Below are 21,725 nucleotides of genomic sequence, written 5' to 3'. Positions count from 1 at the left end.
TCAATCAAATACTCATTCCGTCTATTTTTACTTATTATTATAATTAAAAATAAATATTTATTTTTATTTATCTAATTCAAAAAATTAAAATATAATTTATCACTTACTTTCTAATATATTCCTATCATTTACTATAGTGAACAAATAAAAATAGACAGAAGAATACTAAATAACTCACACGAATTTTTTAATAATTTATCTTCAAATAGGATTAGGAACGAAGTCTTATTATTTAGCAACAAAATTGTTCGTCCCTGACTTTATTTTATTTATTTATTTGGTTTTTTCCAGTGATATACTTTTGAAGCATATACAAAATGTAAATTTTCACGTTAACATTTCTAGATGAAAGACGTAGAGTTTTGTAAAATACGTGCATGATTGGAAAAGCCTAAATAGAGTACACTAATTAAACATAGCTTAACCACCTTAGACACCAAATTTTACTTAAAAAGTATTTACATACCTTCTCTCCATGTGCACAAAGTAGGTAACGTGTTACACACTTGCACTCATTAATATTTCTTACATACATGTATATATTCATAGTCACCTCCACTCCACTAGGTTGTGGTGCAGCAGTGGGACTGCTCCATCAACATTAATCGAATGTCTCGAGTTTAAGTTTTGAGTATGAAAAAAATTTTTATTGAGAGCGTCATCTCCAGAATAACCCTTGCAATGTGCAATTTAAATTAGTCAGGATTAGTCAGGATTCTAATATAAATATCGGACAGACATCAGGTGGACCAAAAAAAAAAAAGAAAATATACATGCATGGTCCATTTTGTCACACAGACCATTTCTATGAATAATTAGACTTATAATTTGATGAAGTCATATCTGCCTATCTGTCCCATAATGTTACAATTTCATTATGTTCATATTGTGATAGGCAACTATAGAAATAAATGAGAATTTAAAGTTTCAGCCTAATGGTTACAATATTCTATCCTAAACTACTTAGGTGTATAGAAAATTTCCAATCTCATAAAAGGTCCTCCCATCTTCTACTCAAATATTGGCATGTTCTGTCTATCCTAAATTGCAAGAGGGGAAATTAAAAGACATAAAAGAGAAGGAAAAAAAGAAATTAAAAAACAAGGAATACCCTAGAATAAGTCATCTTGGATTGTGATATTAACTTGTTTCCCCTAAGCTTTTATTATTGTATCTAGAAATAGTCAATCATTCACACTGAATAGCTTCTCCATTTGAATCGACGATCTATAGAAAATAGTCTCTTTACCCTTATGAATTAATTAATTGTCATTATTAGTTTATGTTTGTTGATTCATTTGTATTTATAAACCGAAAAGACGAATAATCGAACCGAAGTCATTTCAAGTTGTTATGTATAAGGTCGAAAATAAGTCAAATATTTGGCTGATTTGAACAACACATTTATGTTTAAAACGATATGTCACTCGTAACCTTCAAATCCTGAATTCGCCTCTGTGCGTAGATGCATTTTACCCTTTCAATATCTCACTTGTGGGATTGTATACACTAGATATCCATCGTCGAAAAATGAATCAGTTTCAAGTTAGAAAACAAAAAGGGTGTTATTGCAATTTGTATCACTGTAGAGTGACATGCAAAAGTTCAACATAATCAACATGTGAATGCATTAATAACATAATTGATTTACAACTAATTGTAAAGAAACTTGTTCAAATTAATAAGTTATTTGCCCCCACAAAGTATAGTGACATTGTGCAGACAGACAGGTATAGGTTTCCTATAACTATTAGTTAATTGCATATCAGCTGAAATTTCATTATATTTTAGCTTCAAAGTCAAGCTTAATAACCAATAAATTTTGTTTCTAAATTGATGAACACACTTCAGTGGCTTTTTTCAACTTAAGATAAACTTTGAGATATTGAGGTATTTGATTCATGTAACAGGAGAAAGATTTCCTATTCCTTAGTCGTGGAAAAATATGCAATCGAAAAAATGTATAACGCAAAAAGAACAAATTATCTTTAAATGATTCTATCTAGAATATTGAAGATTAATTTACCTCTATCATAGGTCTAACCAAAAGAATTCCTTCCATACATACCACACAAGATCATAAGTACATACACTAATTGGTAAACAAAAATCAAGAAACTTCACTAGTACAACATATTAGGATTTTCACCACAGTAAAAGTGTGGCCTAAACTATCAGAAAATGTGGCCTTTGATCAAAGGACAACGCTTTTTTCAACCAGATATTCCTGCAATAAGGGTTCTGGATGATCTAGATTGGCGATCAATGAGTAACAAGACTCTAGCAGCTTTCCTTTGGAGATGTCCATCTTCATAAATTCTACCTCCTGTTAAACGAGCGAGATGTATCCTAGCTGTTAGTCCATAGAGATCAACCATTTCCCTTGACATGAACACTTTCTCCAGGAGCCCCAAAGCTTCTCCCTTTAAGGATTCTGATCCCCAGTTTAGAACTTCTATGATGGGTGAGATAGCATCCTCCTTGTGCAGCACATTGGCTCCTCTGTGAGGCGACTCTTCACGAACCAGAGTTGAGAGAGTTTGAATCGCCTCATAAGACGTGGCATGTATCTTTTCTTTCAAAAGTTTGACCAAATCAGGCAATGCATTTGCCTCCAACAGACAAAATGTTTTGTTCACGCTGCAGGCTCCCCCGTGTGCAGGGCAGGTAGGAGCACGTGCTCGGCCTATACAGAAACAAGAAGCTTTCCTGGACGATGCACTGAGTTCATGACTCCGCATTGATAGATCCGTTAACAGTGCGGCTGCTCTTGCTTGTGCAGTTATTGAATCGGCCTTGAGAAAATTTACCAGTATAGGATATGCTCCAAGTTCAACCACATTGCGTTGAGACTCGAGATTTGTTGGATCTGTGAACCTGAAGAAGGCACTGAGAGCATTTTCCTTGGCTTCCATGGTTCCGGATTTCAAGATGTTAATGATGGCCTTTAGTCCACCTAATTCTATGAGTTTCTCCCTGAGTGAAGTCTCCGATTTAGGAAGGTTTGCTAGTAAACCGGCTGCAGCCATCTGCACATCACCTTTGCTATCATTCTCAAGAAAACTAACTAAAGCCTCCAACCTTCTTGGCTTAAGAAGATACTCAACGACACCCTCTGGCTCGTGTTGTGAGAAGAGGAAAAGAAGATTTATTGCTGCTTCTCTTATTTCCTGGTTCGGATCATCGAGAAGGGGAAGGACCACTGAAACACCACCAGAAGAGAGGACTGCTGATTTGACAAGTCCAGCTTGAGATTGACAGATTCCTAATAGTGCACGTAAAGCATGCCTACGAACAATGTCCGAGGATGTGAGATTCTGTTGAAAAGCCAGCAGGTATGCAATTACAGGCTCAAGTACAAGTTGGTTTCCGGCTTCATCAATCAAGAACTTAACTCCATCACCGTTGCCAGAAAGATTAGCTAGGACCTCACAGCACTTAGCGATGATGATTGAACGTACATGGGATGAAATCATTAGCTTTAAAACGCTAGAAACCCCTCCAGCCGCAGCTATAAGAATCTTATTGTCATAAAAACATGATAGCTTCACAAGCGCAGATAATGACAGTTCTTTCGATTCAATATTTCCAGATGTCATCTCAAGCAAAGGAGTGATTACCCCTTTCTCCCCAAGGAGCTTCACATCTTCATCCCTGAGTTCCAAACCAAGAATTGCTCTAACAATTGACATTCTTGAAGACGCTGATCCTGAAAATAATTGAACGATATAACTAAACCTAAACTCGAACAAGCAACACTTATGCTGAAATTGCACAAAGACTAACCTAACCATATAAAATGGTTCTTTGTACACGTGTCAAGGAAAACGGTTTCAAGTATATGTCTGAAAGAACTCCTTTCCAACTTTAACTCTTCAACAAACTGTTTGTATTTTCAGACTTAAATCCCAGAAAGAAGCTAGAATTCTATAAATTTTCCAGAGTTATCAAATTTAATGACGTGAGAGTGAAACTCATACAGTATGCACAACCTTATACATTAGGAATTATATGTAAGAAAATTCTCTTATTGTGCTTCAATTACTTAAAAGGCATCCGGTTCCTGTTTATTCAGTTCAGTCGGTGTCTCTTTCTTCTTACCATGTCTTAGGATATTTTGTATGGTCAGAAGACTGGTATCTCCTTAAAAAGTATATCATGGAAAAACAATAGAACCAAAAAGCAATCATTGCGAATAGGTTGATGTATTAAGAAAACTGACTATCTATATCCATGTGCAACTATAACATATACGATATTGTAGCTATGCTTACCATGGTGCAGCCTATCGATAAGAGGTCCATACCATCCCTCTTGAGCAGCCTTGACAATGTTCTCCTCTTCCTCATCACAAAGCTTAGCCAGGATTTTTTCTGCTTTCTTGACTGATGGACTGACATGACTTTTGAGAAAGGAGACGAGAAGCAAGATTGAATTGGACTGCTGAGAAAGCTTCCGACAGTAAGGCAAGTTCCAACTAGACTGATCTTGGAGAACCTCATATATCAGCTCAATTGCAGCAGCTGAAATGGTATAGTTTATTCCGAAGCATGCAACAACATTCTCAAACCCCTGGTTCTCAACGAATATGTCCTGTAGGAATAGAGAAAATTATGACTCTGCATGTCTAAAAACAAGACTTGAATGCACATGTGCTCATATGGCCTGATCCTAGCCAAGGGCTTACAGAAAAACAAGGGAAATTCAAGAAAACTAGACAAGTTCCTTTGTTTGGATACGTAATCTCACAGACTAAAAATACTTTGACAAAACAAAAATTACGATAAATAGTTCATAAATCAATAAGTCAAGAACATTGTTAACTCCCGTTAGCCCAATATCAGATGGATATGAAATGATTTATGATAAGCCAAGTATTATCCCACCGCCTGCGTCCTGTTCTTGACATCCTGATGTCCTCTTGGAAACTACTTATCATGGAAAAGTAGGCCAAGCATATGTTAGTAACAACAAGCAACAAGCAAATCACTGCGCAATGTGTCAACTAATTAACAGTTCTAGAGTGCAAAGTTAAATGAGAAATTAAACGAAATGCCTATTGTCCCTTTTTTAAGACGGAATACTAAACTCATGTATGAAATATATATCTGATACAGCTTTACAGAACAAAATCAAAAGGACATAGTATTCTAGGTGAAAGTAGAATGACTTGAAAATTCACGAAATAGCAATTTCTGAGAGTCTATGCTTGCTATCACATTTGTTTGTTTAATACTTACAGAAATTCACTTACCTTGTTTCTGGCATTCCCATCTACGACATCCTTCAATGTAATCATCGCTTTCTCTTGCAGATATCCACGAAGCAACCTGCCAAGCTTGGAGATGACAATTTCAGTGAGTCCCCCGATTGTCACCCATTCTTTATTTATTGAATTTGCTTTCATTAGTTCTTGCATTTGTGCAAGAGCTTCTTCAATTGATGCATCCACTCCAGAAAGCAACTTCCCCTTGCAAGCCCTGATAATGATGCAATAGTTGAGCTCTTTCCACTCCTGGATTAACTGTCTCAATTGGAGGTTTGGCCTGAAGGACAAATCCTGCAGCTCTTCACCTGTTTCGGGATCAGTTTTCTCCCCCGAATCAAACCAAGCTTGGATAGAAGCTCTCTCACAGGCAGTACCGGTGCATAGGCTTACAGGATCTACCATTATAATACCGGTTATGCAACAAATAAAAGCATTGAATGGCTGAATGTATTCTTCTCTAGGGTCATATCCCTCTATAATGCTAACCCTTTGTAAATATTGGCTTCTAACTTCTTCATAATCTCTTGCAGCATCAGCTCGTGAGAGCAGCTCAATAACTTGATTCAAAAACAAAACTTCAGCTCTCTCTTTCCGATAAGCAGCTTCTTCTTTCTCTTTCTTGAAATTATCTAGCTCCTTCGTTATCTCTGCAGGCTCTACCGGCACCCCAGCAGCCCTTGCTATTTCCTTGAGAATATTGTTCGCAAATTCCTGGTCGTGTATCTGATCGGATAGACCTTGGTTTAGCTTGTTAATGATTTGGAGCCGCGACTGAGATGCCTCAAAATTGGCTCTCTGCATCTCATTCTGCAGCCTATTTACCTCGTCAGAAATCCCCGACAGGACTTCAATGTTGACTAGGGATAATGCTGCCAAAGATTTTCCAATGTCCCTAGTAACCTCCTGTACCTCCTTGACAATGCTCCTACACTTAACCAGCAAGTAGAAACGGGCTCGGTTTTTGTACTTCTCAACCAAGCTATTAGCCTTCTTTAAATCAGCTTCAAGGGATTCCAACGCTTGCCTTGCAGCCGGGGAATCGTTTAACTTTTGTAGCTGCAATTCTTTCAAGACAGGCTCAATGTCTAAAAGGTAATTCCCAAGAACCTTAAAACTCTCCTTCTCAAATAACACATCATTCGCAGCTAGAGCTGTTTTCATTACTTGATTAATAATCACAGACAAAATAGTCCCTATTGGAACTAACTCCGCCATTACGATAAAACAATCAAATTCAAATGGCACTTGTTCTCCTGACTTGATCGATAAATCTATGAAAGCTAAGCAAGTCCTTTTGCATTCAACATATTGTCTCTACTCCAACAGTCTACTCACTATTTCAGATTTTCGATAAAATTAAGCAGCTTTCCCGGAGATGAAAATCTGAGATTCTACATAAACCAACAAAGAAGTTTGGAGGTTAATCTAAACATTCCTCGTGAAAGTTTGATACTTGCATATAAAATAAACAAGAGCTAGAAAAGCTAAGTCGTTTCTACAATTGTGTACCAAGTTGGGAGTAGCTCGAATGGTAAGCTCCCTTCACCTCCAACCCTATGATTGTGGGTTCGAGTCAAGAAGCAAAAAGGATGGGAGTTCCTAGAGACGGGTGAAAAAATGGATTTTTATTCTTTCAAGAAGAGCTAAGAGGTAGAGGTATGGACTGCGTACATCTTACCCCCCAGACCCCACTAGGTGGGAATACACTGGGTTTGTTGTTGTTGTTGTCAAGAAGAGCTAAGAGTTGAGTGATTGCAAAATGCAAATTATACACCTTGAAATGAAGCAAAATCGTAACAACTATGTATGACTGAAAGAAGGATAGCAATATTTTGACAACCTATGTTGCTCCGACTCTTTAAAAATACCATCGAGTGTGTGTTGGATCCGAGCAACATAACTAAAAACTATAGTCTCACTACTAAGGCTGGCTCACACCTAAGAGTTGAAACCTCAAAAATTATGTACTCAAGCAAGTAAATACAAAAAACAGAGAAAATTCACCTTTTTTGATAATTGAAAGCAAGAATGAAGAATCCCATTACTCGAGCATCAACAGAATTTGCAAATCAATTTACTCAAAAAATTTAACTACAAAAAAAAGGAAAAAGTAGAAGTAACCTGTTTTTTCTGCTATTCCAAGCTTCAAGGAAATTCTCATGATGACCAGAATTTTCATTTGTTAAGAAAAGACTCATCATTATAATTATAATAGAAAAGACTCATTGACTCATGCAAGTCAATGGATACCAAGAAAATAACACAACAAAATAAATTCTACATCTCATTTTCTTGGAAAAAGCATGCTATAATATATTGACAGTTCAATTTGACTACCTCTATTGAAATTGTATTCCTCATGGTCATGGATGGGCTTTTTTTCACCTCTTTTTCTTTTCAAAAAGAGTTTTGTCTACAATAATAACATATTAAGTGTAATGTTGCAAGCTGGTTATGTATAATATGGTGAGTACGCAGTCTTAACTTGCAAAAGTAAAGAGATTATTTTTGATAGCTGACACAAATTGAAATTTTTTTCCCACTTCTATTCTTCCATATGCTAGAGTATAGACACGGATATTTTCTCTTTTTAAGAATGAAAGGGTAACATGAGTTCTTCCATAAATATCTTTATGTTAGCAAATTTTAATTTCTGAAAGTGACCAATTCTTCGAGATGAAAAGACAAAAAAAGGAGGTTTCAAATGGAAAAAGAGTTTGCTGAAATTTTCATTTATGGAACCCATGCATAATTGTGTAAAGCGCATAGGATAAATTAAGGATATACCATGAGATTATTTCATCCCACACTTTATACGAATCATCTGGAATTAATTAATATCTCAAACCAAACATGAAATACAGTTGATCTCAAATTTTATATCGAAGTTATTTTTCTTATCTCATGTACTAAACGACTCTTAATAGCGAACGATACAGACCTTGTCTAGTCAATATTAAAGAAGGGGACACACTGGACCTTTCAACATCTAAGAGTTAATTAACCAAACCCAATTCTGACCAGGCCTCAAACACCATGGTCAAATCACATAATAGCAAAGGAATCAATCCTCATGGTGCTTATAATGTCATGAAAACTACAGAACACAATAGATAAGTGTCTTCTCCATACAAACAATCAATCCTCAATGAAGGAAATGGGAGGGATAGCTAATACTTCAAACGATGCCATGTTTATTATATACTTTAATCTGTATTAAAAGGAAGATACATCAAACACAGAAATGGCAGTATACAATCACTGGCCATGCCACACTGTTTTATTGGCAACAAACTCACTTATTGGTGAACAGACTAGTAAAGCACACTCATCTCTTGGCTGAACAGAAAGGACCTCTCTGGCTGTTTCTTTGTGCAAGCATTACTAACAGACCTACAAATTCTTATATGCCTCTTCGTCTTGTGCCATCTTCCTCAGCTCCGCATTTCTTGGTCCCTCTGTCTCTTCCGAGCTATTTCTTTTGCAATCTCCCTCAGTTCCTCGGGTGATTGGGGCTTTACAGTTTCTGTCGGATAAACTACATATTCACGCTTCACAAGGGAAAAACATGGAAGGTTTAGATCAATATATCATTTTGTATGCCGAAGATATCTACTGGAACCATGTAGAAAAAAGTTGCAAAAACCAGCCAGGGCATAAATTCATTCAGATATTACATATCATTTGGAGATGATCATTGTGTGAATGAGTTCAATATGAACGCGGGCTTATAGTAACTAAAAACTTCAAAGAAGTAATGAACACAAATTAAAACCTGAAATAAAAGCCTATTAGCCTATTAAAGGCAGCTGAAGGGAAAACATTTGTCATTAGCACCCTGAAGAACATACCTAGCGAAAGATTCAGATAAAATAGGTAACCTATAAACCAGCCTAAGACTGGAAAATGCAAGAAGGTTTATGAATGCATCATCAATTTGGAAGAAAATATTCCAAAAAAGGGAATTTGGAAGCAATAAAGATAGGCTGCATCATCAGTTTGACACCATAATTATACGTCTGAATGCATCTTCATAATGCTACTATGTCTTCGACAAATTAGAATATATATATATATATATATATATTCTTCTGATAAGTAAATTAGAATATTTTTCAATGAGGTACGATGAAATAATAGTAGAAGATATTATGAACAAATGATCATCTTTCACCCTCATAATTTCTGGGCATCTTGATATTGTAACCATCGTCGCTTCACAACTAGAAGTAAATACTTTGACAGGACTTCTCACATTTGAGGCATCAGGCAAGTTGCATGATTAGTATCCTTAGCAAAGTTATACTTCCAGAGGCCTCTTTAGAAGTGATAATGGCTTCATGGAAGAAAGGAATGGGAAGGTAAGATAACTCATCTCCATTAAATTAAATGATCAGTTCCTGTGTATACCTTTCATTTCCATTTAACCAGTGGAAACCTAAAGAAAAACATTTAAGCGAACTTTTTCCGCCCAGGATCTCAGACACACATTTCATGTGGTGAACTGTATAGATATGTTAATAGCCTAATACATAGGAAAGCCTTCTTATGAGCCTTAGAATCTCCACGAATATGATAGTCTATCCAAATCGAATATGCTATGGATCAACAAGTCTCTTTGCCACAATTCTACTCATCTTCTTTGTTATCTTATTGCTATTTAATTTTCAACAGCATGCCATATTCTCTACTCTTTGTTGCTCTTTCACCCTCTCTTATGACATTGTTTGATTGGGCACAAAGTTTAAGGAAGAGATAAAGACCATTGAAACTTGTGGTCTTAACAAGCCATAGATTTTTGTGTGGTTATAAACCACTCAGTTAAATTGTATCTAGATAGAGAAAGATATAATTTATTTATAATAGACTACGGTGCACCCAAGGGTGTGGCCTAGTGGTTCAATGAAGTGGGGCTGAGTACTATGAGATCTCCGGTTCAATTTCTAACAGAAAAAACACTAGGTGATTTGTTCCTATCTATTCTAGCTTTGGTGGACAGAGTTACCTGGTTACTGTTGCTGGTGGGAGGTATCCCGTGAAATTAGTCGAGGCACCACGGTTATTAGAAAAAAAAAATCAATAGTCTAAGGTGTCATACTTCTTTTTTTTTTTTAGAAGGTGTATCAAGCACAAATCAGTACATAGGTTGTACTGAAACCATATATACATGTGAGCAAAAGAAAGCAAAACAAGCCTACCATCCTAACAAGAACCTAAAGTGTCTAGGATAGATATAGAAAGTGTCATACTTTTTGCGACAGAGTAAAAGGAAAGTGCATCACATAAATTAGGACAAGAAGATATATCCTTCCCTACTCTATTTTACAGTTTTTTCATCACTCAATTCTGCGTTAATAATATATACTCTTGTACAAGGGCCGTTCCCCTTTCGTGATGCCAACATTAGCTTAGTGTTGGTTTTCTAAAAGTGAATAATGACACACTTCTATCAAAAAAGGTTCTGCACTACCAGGGTATTCATCCACCTTTCTCCACATTTTGCACTATCACATTGCCACACATTTACAGAAGTACTAAGTGCGGATTATGCAAAACGTTCCACCTTATGTAATCTTCAACTGTTAGCAAACATCCAAGAGTTCACCATACTTTACTTAACAGATGCACGGCGACTTTTCTGTTTGAACTCCCTTCCCCCACCTCCCAATTCCTTCTTTATGAAAAATAAAACACACCTATCTGAAAGCACTGTTTTCATTCCTCTGATTCTATTCAATCAATCAGTCAACTAAGCTCAACACCAATCTAGTTTGGATCAGTTATACAAATCATATGTATCTATTCTGCTCTATTCGGGACAATTTCATTCATATTCTCTTTATCAAAAAAAAAAGTATAAGGGATTGAATTATTAACTTTCTATTAACTCCACCTCCAACAATTTCTCCATATATACATTTTCACAAATCACCAACACAATCAAAGTAGACATGTCAATCAGACAACAAACCTTGAATTCAAAAAGGGTAGTCCCTCCATCCTAGAGTAGTTGTCTACCTTACTATAAATAGTTGTCCCAAAGTATAAATAGTTGTCACAATTATTTGTCCATTTACCAAATCAAGACAAAATTAATTAAAATTTTCCCATTTTGCGCCTACAATTAGTATTTTTGAGGGCCTAAACCGGTTTATAAGTTCCAAAAAATTACTTTTCCAATGAAGAGGATTAAGGATAAATTAATAAAACTAACCATCTTATTTATGGTTTCTAAAGAAGCCTATAAAGGGAAAGCGGACAACTAATATGAAATGGGAGGAATTCAAGAAATTTGACACAAGCCGAAAAATCAAGGTGACATTTCAGAAATAGCTAACATTTACGCAATAAATGAGGTGGCATAGCTAATCTTCGTGTAATTACAAAACGTTGCTCTAGTTCAGTAGCTACTTTAGGCTAGAAACGTAAATGAGCCCTGAAATTCCATTAAATTTACAAATACAAACATATATGAGCTCCGAAATTCTCTTAAATATACAAATACAAAAAAGGGTATATTTAGCTATTTAATTTAAACCTTAGCTATGTTACTTACCAGGAGAGATAGGGTTAGAAATGAGGTTATTCGAGAGAAGGTGGGAGTGGCTTCGATGGAAGACAAGATGCAGGAAGTGAGATTGTGATGGTTCGGACATGTGATGAAGAGGTGCACGCATGCTCCAGTATGGAGGTATGAGAGGCTGACTATGGATGATTTTATGTGGGGTAGAGGTAGGCCGAATAAATATTGGAGGGAGTTGATCAGGCATGACATGGAGCGGTTACAACTTATGGAGGACATGACACTTGATAGGAAGGTGTGCAGGACACGAATTAGGGCAGAGGGTTAGTGGGTAGGAGTGCATCCATAATAGCAGGGAAGAGTGTTTTGTTTGTATATGTACCTGTAGTTTCTTGTTCGGAGTATTCTGATGATGCTTGTGATCTTGAATAAATAATTTATAGTATTAATCTATCGGTATCTTGTTTCTTTTATTATCTAGCGGTGTATTATCCCATTTTATTGTTTATTTTTATGTTTTTTATTTGTTATACTGTCACCTGTCGTAAGCCAAGTATCTATCAAAAACAGCCTCTCTGGCATGGACCGTGTACACTTTACCCTCTCCAGACCCCCGCTTTGTGGTAATACACTGAGTATATTTTTGTTGTTGTATTAGCTACCCTATGTAATTAGGTCGGGATATTTTCTACTTCACGTAATTTTTCCAAAAGTAAACCGCAAGAAAGCTAAAAAAAAAAATATAAGCATAAAGAATGAAACTTTACAGTTTAAATGAAAAGACAAAGGAAAGAGAGGAGAAATTTACATGTCCCATGATTTTCTGAAGATTGGAGTTGTTGTTGGCAAACAAGTACATGAGACCAATTGGAACTGATACATATACTGCAAATTTTACTATCTCTAATACACCTTTTGATGTTCCAATTGACGACATCCTTTGAAAACTTCTACTGATTAACTGAAAATCTGATAAAACTGAGAGGAACAAGAGGATGACAACTTTGATGTGTGGAGCTTTTTTATGCCCTTTTTTCGAGTGAGAAGGGAAAGGGGATGTGGGCTGGGTCGGGTCGGGTCAAGGAATTTTTGGGTGGACCGATATTGCTCTGATTTAACCTAAAATTGTTTTGCTATTCTATTCCAACAGGGATAAAGTATACTCAAATTAATTTGGAATTAGTTACCCATTGTCCCTGACACCAGACAAACCTTAAAAGTAAAAGCTGTACTATAATTGATAAAAAAATTATAAATCCATTTGGATAGGATTAAAATCTGATCAAATCAGTTTTTAATCTCTTTTTTAACTTTTTAAAGTGTTTGGTAAAATTAAAAAATGATTAAAAAAAGCTAAAAACTGATTAAAAAAATCAAAAAGTGAGAAGCTGGATACCCCATCTTTTTAGATTAAAATTCTTTTATTGTTTTTATCCCTTATATTTTCCTCCAATTTCAATAATATCCTAAAATTGTAGCCTTTAAATCTATAGTTTTTTTTTTCTTTTTTCTCTTTGGCGCTTCGCTTTATCTCTTCCCTCTAATTTCCTCTGCATCTTTTTTCTTTGTTTTCATCGAATCCATCATTACATCGGAGGTTTATTTAAAAAAATTATTTTAGGATTAAAAATTATAAATAATTACCTTATTTATGGTGTTAACAATTTTAAGGACATTTAAGTCATTTTAACAACAAAAAAATACTTAACATCACTTGTTTACCAAACACATCAACAATTTTTTTTCAGTTTCAGCACTTCTATCCAAACACTTATATGCTTAATTTATAAGCACTTATTTTAAGTTTTTAATCACTTAGGGTGAAAAGCTATTTTTTTAATCCTACCCAAACGGGCTCTATGTAATAGATTAAGGTAAACAACATAAAAAGTCACTAGTAAATGTGTTAATTACTCCCTCGACCACTAGTTTTATCTCATGGAAAAGAAGTCAGATACATGATTCAGTCGCAGTAGATTCATGTAACTCAGACATGCGCATGTACTCGGGGTTAAGGAGGTTAAGTCGCATATATCCTCGTGAGTTAATTACTCCCTCGACCACTAGTTTTCAATATTACATATTATATCATGGAAAAGAAGTCGGATACATGATTCAGTCGCATCATGTAACTGAGACATGCGCATGTATCCGGGGTTAAGGTTAAGTCGCATATATCCTCGTGTATCGGGGTCGGGGAGTTGTCAAGAAGTGGATGTTATGTTATTAATTTAAATAAGTGAGAAAATAAGTAGATATGCTAAGGATGTTTGGCTACTTAGGTAATTTCAAGGGTGGGATAACAAACCTAAGATAAATTATTCCCCAACCAAATGAACGAGCCCTTACAGATAGAGTTAATTCCAATAACAAAATAGTTCCATATCAAAAGAATCTGCCTCTAATTTCTCTCCCGCAATTTCCTATGAAACTCTCCATTGATCCAGTACAAACTAGCAACAGATCCATTAGAAGTGACCATTTGTGGGTGATTTTAATCAAAATCATCAGTTTCCTCACAAGGTAATGGTTGATAAAAAAGGCCAGAAACTAACCCTGCAACAAAGAAAGTATACTTGTGTATTGTGTTAAAAGTAGTGTCATGGAGACTGCAGACATTAGCAACACTTCTTAAGGCAATAGTAGTGAAGAGCAATTTTCCATAAACACGAACACGACAGAAATAAGGCAATCTAATCTTGGCACTTCACCAAAAATGCAGTTGGCGCACCATTAACTTGAACCATGTAAAATAGCATAGCAAATAAATTCCAAAGTAGGATTAAAAGCATAAAGCAAGCATATCTGTTGTTCTGTTTAACTAACAGAATCCTAGGTTGCATTACAAAGCACTAATACAACTGAATAATGACATAGCGTTGTACAACTTAAAAACATGCAGTCACCCACTGCCCGATACCAAAATTGTCGATACTAAAAATGTCTCCTCTGAGAGACTTACTCTTCAGTTTTCTTCTTCTTCTTCTTTTTCTCTTTCTTTTTATCAGTGGTTTCTGTTTCATCCTCATCGGCATCAGCATGTTTCCTCTTCTTCTTTTTCTTGCTTTTTTCCGTTTCAACATCTTCGTCCACTTCATTATCTGCATGTTTCTTCTTTTTCTTCTTCTTCGGAGTGTCTTCAGGTTCGGCACCATCTTCTGTCTCAACAGATTTCTTCTTCTTATTCTTTTTCTTCTCTCCTTCAGTAACGGGGGCTTCCTCACCTGCTTCTTCCTCGGTTTGAGATGGCTGTTCATCTATACTCATTTTTTTCTCGTCATTATCAGTGTGTCCCATGACAGAATCAGCAGAAGGATTGTAAACCTACACAGAAGGATAAGTTAATACTAGAAGCAAACCAAGAAAGTATAGTGTAAAAGAGAAGACAGTCCCAAACCTTAGCTGGTGTTATCAGCGCTCCTTTTTTACGATCCTTGTCATAAAATTCAATCTTAGGTTTGCCCTTAGCAGAACCAGCTGATTTGTTCAACTCTTTGCCTTCTAAGGCTCTTAAGCGTGCTTCGAGCTAAGAAAGTTGCACATTATAGTAATCAGACTAGATAGAGAGCAGCATCCAAAGATAATAATTAACAACGTTACCTTGAGCCGATTCTCCAAACCCATGGTATTATCTTGGCTATCTGCAAGGGCATCATATCGAATAGCCAAAGCAGTTTTTGCAGCAAGAGATCTTGAAATTTTACCCTTGTGTTTTGGTGCTGCCTGTCCAATCAAAGATGCATGATAAATAAGCCCATATTTTGGAGTTGCGTGTTTTGTCTTCAAAGCTCTGAAAAGAGCCTTTTCAGCACCAAGTATCTGAACTGTACTTCCAGGTTGCTTCGCAAGATTTAACAAGCTACCACCATGAGCAATAAGCCGAGCACCAACAAGTTCTCCAACAAGAGCCGTAAGATTTGGGGCGATGGTGTTCATCCTGCTCTTCAAATAATCATATAACTGAGCTCTGTACTCGGAGAATGACAAAACTTGGCTGCATAAATCTTTAATATTCTCCAGATCAAGGTCACTAATTTCAGTGCCCATGGAGATCATTGCTGCCTCTTTCAATTCTGCCTCAACCTCTTCTGGGAGTATCTGTAAACATTGTAATACAAAAGGCGTGAATTTTGTCTTATGTATTTCAGAATAAAGCGTGTATCCTGTAAAAAACAACATTGCTTATTGGACTACAGTATATCACAAGCTTCATACCAACCGGCAAGCTAGCCAATATACTGACGAGTATTACTGAGGATGAAGCAGTAATCTACTTTTTAAGTTCAAATCATTTGAAGCATTTCAAAAGAAGCCACTCCTTACCTCAGAGAAATCCAGCTTTGCAGCATTTGTACGGTCACCCATCAATTTCACAGCCTTGGCATAAAGAATGTTATCTTGTACAATTTTTGCAAGTTCTGGAAAATGCCAACCATACCATTCTCGGACCCTCATGGCATATGTATTTAGCTCTTTATCGAGATCATCCAACAAGCCAATGGCCTGTACAATCATTGTATCCACCTGTAAAAGCAACAAACAGTCAGCTGTACTGCTGTCTGCTTAGCGAAAAGACAAATCTGTCAAGAATATAAAATTGGACAAAGAACTGCTACCCAGAGACATATCTATGAGCTATAAAGAGAACTCCAAGAGGCAGAAAATGGTAAGACTGTAAAACATAACATCGCCCAAGCACTATAGACTTATCCACTACAAGCTAAACAGACCTTCCAAGGATTCAGTGAATTATAGATACATAACCTCAAGTGGCAAGAAACGGTCCGATTTCAGGAAACCACAGAGCTGTGTACTCAAATTACATGTGAAGCATCATATGGGATACATATGGAACAAGCATACAATTGGCTGCGTAAACAATGAGAATGCCAGCCTACATGTTTCACCATCAGAATGCTTTATGGAGAACATTATTCCATATTTTTGTAGATTTAGAGTTTTATACTCTTAGACCTTCTGCTACAGTTACACAATACGATTCATCTTCAAGAATCAGAATTGACAATTTCCAGGGCAAAATCAAATAATTTGCACTATCTAAAATTTTAATAATGACCATCTACCATCATCAGAAATTGTATAGAATAATATTATCCAATAACATATTACAAACTCAAATACGACACCATCTTTAGCAGAAAGGATACAAGGTCATCAGAGAATACAAAACCAAAGTGTTCTTTAGCAATTGATCTTTTATAAGGTCACCGGCCCCAAATCCCTTACCCAGGAGTTATGGTTGGTCCTTTTCCACTAGTGTTTCCTCAGTGGATTGAACCCCTAACCTTATTGTTGGGGAAGGAGGGTCCTTTCATATCCTGTCTTTCCCTACTATCCACTAGACTAACCTTCCTTTTTCTCCGTGGCAATTGATTATCCCAATATTTGTTACATAAGAATATCCATAACGAAACCATGTTTAACATGAAATGGATCAGTCAATTTAAAAGCAAATTACCTTGTCAGGGCTAAACTTTAGCTTGTATCTTGAAAGACTGTGAGATAAACCCAAGCTCATTGGAGCCAAGTCTTGAGATGCAAGACCAGAAATGAGCTCAGTCAACTGACTTCTAAGCCCTCTCATCAACTCCATGACAGCATTATTATGAACACAATCGATTTGCTGCAAAAAAAAAAAAAAAAAAAAAGGCACCAGCTTCAGCCAAAAAAGATGAGAAACAGAACAAAACAAAGAAACAATGATAACAACAACAACAACACCCAGTGTATTCCCACAAAGTCGAGAGAGTAGAGTGTACATAGACCTTAACTTTACCTCAGAGGTGAGATAGAGACCCCCGGCTCAAGAAAAAAACAGACCAGAAAAAGACGTAATGGAAGACCAAAACAACAAATAGTCACAGAACAATACTACAACAAAATAATACCACAATCAAACTACACAAAACACTACTCCCTCCGTTTCAAAAAGAATTACCTACTTTCCTTTTTAGTCTGTTTAAAAACAGAATGGTCACTTTCCTATTTTAGCAATACTTTAATTTCAACTTTCGACATGGCATGTTTATGACCACAAGATTAAAGAGCATTTTGGTACATTTGACACTACTTTAATTTAAGGCCACAAGATTAAAAAGTCTTCTTTATTTTCTTACACTTTGTACCAAATCAAAGTAGGTTATTCTTTTTGAAATGGAGGGAGTAGATAGTATCAGAAATCGAAGAACAAGAAACTACAAAAACAAAAAACAATGAGCTAGCATAAAAAGGGAAGCTAACCAATTTCTCCTTAATTGCATTTCCAAGCTTTGAATCAGCAACCCCCAACGTTTCGCCATCACAATGCGCTTTCAAGAACTTGCGCAATCCTTTGCTTGGCTTGCTATCTATCAACAGCGTAGCTGCTGACAGAGCTTCTGAAGTGTTCTCAAACTTAGAGAAAGCTTTTAGCTTCACAACCTGTTATATCAAGAATGTATCAAACATAAAGTTGAAAACTTTACACTTCCCCCCACCCCCACCCCACACGCACCATCAACTAAGCACAATTTATTTATTAAAAATAAATAAATTTTACCCAAAAAAAAAAAAAAAATTACCTTTCTTGCAGAATCAGTTGAGGAGAACTCCTTCCACAAATCCTGCAGCAGACAAAAAGACAAGATTCAATATGGCATGCCCTTTATGAAACAAGAAAATACAGCAAAAATGAAATGGGTAAGCTAAGATACCTCAACTTTGGAGAGCTTTCCTTCATCTAAAACTTTGAAAAGGGCAAAGCCAGCAGGGGTTTCAAACAATACCAACATCTCTCTGGAATGGAAGAAGGCTGTAAAGAGAAGGGTTTAGCAAAGGGGACTAGGGTTTTAGGCAGAGAAAAATATAGGCATGAGCTAGAAAAAGGGTTAGGGTATAAAGTATGTGGGCTGGATCGGGTCAAGGAATTTTGGGTTGGGCTGATATTGGTCTCCTTTAGAATTGAGAAGTTTGGTTTCCTTTTTAGAAAAAAAATTCACTCCATAATAACCTTTGTATAAACGCTGTATAAGAATTTAGGTCACATGTAGTTTAAAATGTTTGATTTAAGCATGATTTCAAGAATTTCAAAAGATATTTCAGTATCGAAATATGGAGCAGAGAGAATACGATGAGTAGGGAGTTTCTTGGAATACAGTTGAGTTTTAAATACTGAGCCCCCGTACATATCCCGAGACTCGGGAATCAGGTTGGTCCTCTTGATAGTGTTTTTAGAATAATTCACTCAAAATAATCTTGAACAAAATTTATATAAGAATTTAGGTCACGTGAAGTTCAAAATTGATTTAAGCACGATTTCAAGAATTTCTAAAGATATTATGAGCAGGGGTTTCTTGGAATACAATTGAGTTTTCAATATTCAGCCCCCGTTACATATCTCAAGAGTTGAGAATCAAGTTGATTGTAGTTCGACTCAATCGGTCGAAATTGTAATCTCTTATATGCTAAAATAAACTTTATAGATTAAGATGAATGACAAATGAATCAAGTATGGAAAAAAAAAAAGTTTGTAACCTCTCTCTATGGTTGCCTATGGCTAAAGTTAATTTCTTTCCAAGATAAATATTATTTCCCCTCACTTTTCTCCAAAACTATTTGGTTTTCATGGTTAAACGCTCACTTAAAATATTCATTGACTTGTTATGATTTAGTTTGGGTGCTAAAATATATGATAATGTGAGACAAAAAAATAAAATTTCTCGTGTGATAGCATAATATTTTTAGCAATTTAAGTTGTATGAATGACATGTTATATTAGAATAACTTTTGTTGTCCTAACAATTCTTTTGTAACTAGCTAATATAAATATAAAAGTTATTGTATTGTTCAAAAATGAAATTAAAGGATAGAAGCTTTTTGAGATTGTGGCACGAAAGAAGCTATATATTAGGAACAACCAGCGGCAGATACAGAGTATTGTATGCATATTATGCAAATTCGTAGTTTTTGTTAAAATTCTACATATCTTAAAACTATATTTTATTAATATTTGATGATAAACTCAGCTATTATCGCATATTAACTTAAAAATTGTTTTAGTAATTCTAGAACTTCAAATCCTGAATCCCTCCGATGCTATATATGGTGTTAATTAAATGGTGCACATGTAAGCTCCATTGTTTTTCTTTTTTTTCCAACAATTTATGGTTTCTCCTCCCTTTCTTTTTCTTTTTCCTTTAAATTTAAGAGGATCAATAATGTTTTCACTTGTCGTTCAGCGTGACTCAAAACCTCAACCTATCGATTGATGGTAAAGATACTCAACCACTTAAACAAGCCTCATCTTGCTATCTAGTCTTCCATTTGTTGTATATTTATACAGTTGAAAATAAATAGCACAAGTGTGAAAATTAAAGTGTATCATCAACCAATACTAGCTAGATACAATTGTCAAAAGTGAGAAAAGTAGAAACAAAAAGAGTAAAACCAAAGGATTAGTTTGTTTGTTTTTTCTTTAAAGAACATAAAAACAACAGTCATATTAGAATATGAACATGTATGACCAATTTGGGACCATCCATTTTTCTCCTTGGTGAATGATTATCTCTTGTTTTGGCAAAAGATTTTGCTCCCTAGGCATGCATCAAAATATAATTTAAAAGAAAATTCAGCAGATAAACATTGTTTCAAACTAGTTAGTGTTAATCTTATATCTGTCCTTTCACTGACAGCAAGAGGCGTAAAAGATGAACACATTCCGATTGTTTTAAATTTGTCAGTAAATTTTAGTTAAATATTTAAATTATAGAGATTTTCTTTTGATGAAACACATGATAAAATATTTTTATTGGATACTTTCAATTTAAAAGTTTGAAAAAACTAGTACTCGTTTTCTCGTTTGCTCATTGCGAACCATAAGTCATCTATTTAAAACATCACCTTCTTTAATCAAACGCATTAATCTTAATGAACGGTATATGTACTAATTGATGTTGATGTGTATAAGTACAAAAAAGAAACATATTATATGATTAACTTAATTATAAAGTGGACGCTTGAGAACACACACGAAATATAATTTGAGTTTCAAATAAAGCTTACCGACAAGTTTGGGATTTTCATTTACAATGGCTCATTACAAATATACTCGTTTTGTGTTAAAATCAAAATTAAAACTTTTAATTAGACCTCCAATATTATAAAGATCCTACATAAATATTACTACTAGTTTTGAGCAATATTTTCGTTTTATCTATGTCATGCATCGGGAGTCGTATATAACGTGATGAACGTAACCACATAGACAAGTATTTTAACTTGAGGTTTTCAATTTTATGAATTCCAAATTTTAGAATAATAACTTTAAATAGTAATAATTGAATTTTAACTTTAATATTTCCATATACTTATTAGTTTCTTAGCATAAATAAATTATTTGAGTAAAAGTTATTAAATTCGCCTGAATCATATCAACTCTCATACACAAGTATATGTTATGATCAACGGCGGAGCTACCTTATGATTAGGGGGTTCATCTGAATATTTTTTATGTATATGTACTTGATGTTGAACCCTCTTCAATTAATTCGTGCGCGTACTTTTTTTTATTTTAAACTCCATTAGCAAAAATTCTAACTCCACTACTATTACCATAATAGGTAAGGTAACATCAGCTATTTTCAACTAGAATTGAAGATACAATTTTGAAAAAAAAAAATACATGGTATGTTTGTGTGCTAAGTTCACATGGCTTATATAAAAATAATAAATGTATTGGAAGTTTTTTTTTGTTTCTCACATGGTGTCGGTATCCGCATTGGAATTCCGATTAATTCGGATTGCACACTGTAGGGACCATGTGATGCTCCCAACAGAATTCTTTATATCGAGGACTCGAACCGAAAACCTCTTGTTAAGGATGAAGCAGTCCCATCACAACTCCTGACTCAAAATTTTCGGATTCATCTCATCATC

General features: G+C 35.3%; 3 protein-coding genes and 1 long non-coding RNA gene across 6 annotated transcripts; 1 reads left to right on the top strand and 3 right to left on the bottom strand.

Moving 5' to 3' along the window:
* Positions 1 to 1,982: 1,982 nt before the first annotated feature.
* Positions 1,983 to 7,860, bottom strand: LOC107864656 (U-box domain-containing protein 24). Of its 3 annotated transcripts, none has more exons than XM_016711090.2 (4): positions 7,607 to 7,860; positions 5,255 to 6,660; positions 4,275 to 4,593; positions 1,983 to 3,709 (listed from the first exon to the last, which is right to left on the bottom strand). In XM_016711090.2, the coding sequence occupies exons 2-4, from the start codon at positions 6,482 to 6,484 to the stop codon at positions 2,214 to 2,216; spliced, it is 3,045 nt and encodes a 1,014-aa protein (XP_016566576.2). In that variant the 5' UTR covers positions 6,485 to 6,660; positions 7,607 to 7,860; the 3' UTR covers positions 1,983 to 2,213. The 3 variants fall into 3 exon arrangements, with proteins under 3 accessions (XP_016566576.2, XP_016566575.2, XP_016566577.2); XM_016711089.2 differs by lacking the exon at positions 7,607 to 7,860 and adding an exon at positions 7,391 to 7,549; XM_016711091.2 differs by lacking the exon at positions 7,607 to 7,860 and adding an exon at positions 7,274 to 7,548.
* On the top strand, positions 6,780 to 7,128 carry LOC124897026. Its single transcript, XR_007053451.1, has 2 exons — positions 6,780 to 6,919; positions 7,014 to 7,128. It is a non-coding gene; the product is annotated as an uncharacterized LOC124897026 (long non-coding RNA).
* A 580-nt stretch (positions 7,861 to 8,440) lies between the features above and the next one.
* LOC107864655 lies at positions 8,441 to 13,015 on the bottom strand. Its single transcript, XM_016711087.2, has 2 exons — positions 12,601 to 13,015; positions 8,441 to 8,820 (listed from the first exon to the last, which is right to left on the bottom strand). Exons 1-2 carry the CDS (start codon positions 12,727 to 12,729, stop codon positions 8,704 to 8,706), a joined length of 246 nt encoding a protein of 81 aa, XP_016566573.2. The 5' UTR covers positions 12,730 to 13,015; the 3' UTR covers positions 8,441 to 8,703.
* Positions 13,016 to 14,525: 1,510 nt separating this feature from the next.
* Positions 14,526 to 18,927, bottom strand: LOC107864654 (probable nucleolar protein 5-2). The gene is made up of 8 exons (XM_016711086.2): positions 18,506 to 18,927; positions 18,374 to 18,415; positions 18,054 to 18,233; positions 17,272 to 17,436; positions 16,116 to 16,316; positions 15,393 to 15,890; positions 15,190 to 15,318; positions 14,526 to 15,116 (listed from the first exon to the last, which is right to left on the bottom strand). The coding sequence occupies exons 1-8, from the start codon at positions 18,581 to 18,583 to the stop codon at positions 14,751 to 14,753; spliced, it is 1,659 nt and encodes a 552-aa protein (XP_016566572.2). The 5' UTR covers positions 18,584 to 18,927; the 3' UTR covers positions 14,526 to 14,750.
* Positions 18,928 to 21,725: the final 2,798 nt, after the last annotated feature.

Source organism: Capsicum annuum, chromosome 3 (genome assembly GCF_002878395.1).
Source record: "Capsicum annuum cultivar UCD-10X-F1 chromosome 3, UCD10Xv1.1, whole genome shotgun sequence".
NCBI classification, from domain to species: domain Eukaryota; kingdom Viridiplantae; phylum Streptophyta; class Magnoliopsida; order Solanales; family Solanaceae; genus Capsicum; species Capsicum annuum.
The sequence above is the reverse complement of the archived record's forward strand: the minus strand, read 5'-3'. Positions and strand labels throughout refer to the sequence as shown.

What these genes read in the sequence shown, in the direction of transcription:
- LOC107864656 (XM_016711090.2), bottom strand. Translation starts at nt 6,484, where the DNA reads ATGGCGGAGTTAGTTCCAATAGGGACTATTTTGTCTGTGATTATTAAT. An exon ending in ATGGGAATGCCAGAAACAAG is followed by an intron (nt 4,594 to 5,254) that starts GTAAGTGAATTT and finishes CTATTCCTACAG; the next exon opens with GACATATTCGTTGAGAACCA. An exon ending in TATCGATAGGCTGCACCATG is followed by an intron (nt 3,710 to 4,274) that starts GTAAGCATAGCT and finishes AATTATTTTCAG; the next exon opens with GATCAGCGTCTTCAAGAATG.
- LOC107864655 (XM_016711087.2), bottom strand. Translation starts at nt 12,729, where the DNA reads ATGTCGTCAATTGGAACATCAAAAGGTGTATTAGAGATAGTAAAATTT. An exon ending in TTCAGAAAATCATGGGACAT is followed by an intron (nt 8,821 to 12,600) that starts GTAAATTTCTCC and finishes TCCCTTGTGAAG; the next exon opens with CGTGAATATGTAGTTTATCC.
- LOC107864654 (XM_016711086.2), bottom strand. Translation starts at nt 18,583, where the DNA reads ATGTTGGTATTGTTTGAAACCCCTGCTGGCTTTGCCCTTTTCAAAGTT. An exon ending in GAAAGCTCTCCAAAGTTGAG is followed by an intron (nt 18,416 to 18,505) that starts GTATCTTAGCTT and finishes TGTCTGCTGCAG; the next exon opens with GATTTGTGGAAGGAGTTCTC. An exon ending in CGCTGATAACACCAGCTAAG is followed by an intron (nt 15,117 to 15,189) that starts GTTTGGGACTGT and finishes CCTTCTGTGTAG; the next exon opens with GTTTACAATCCTTCTGCTGA.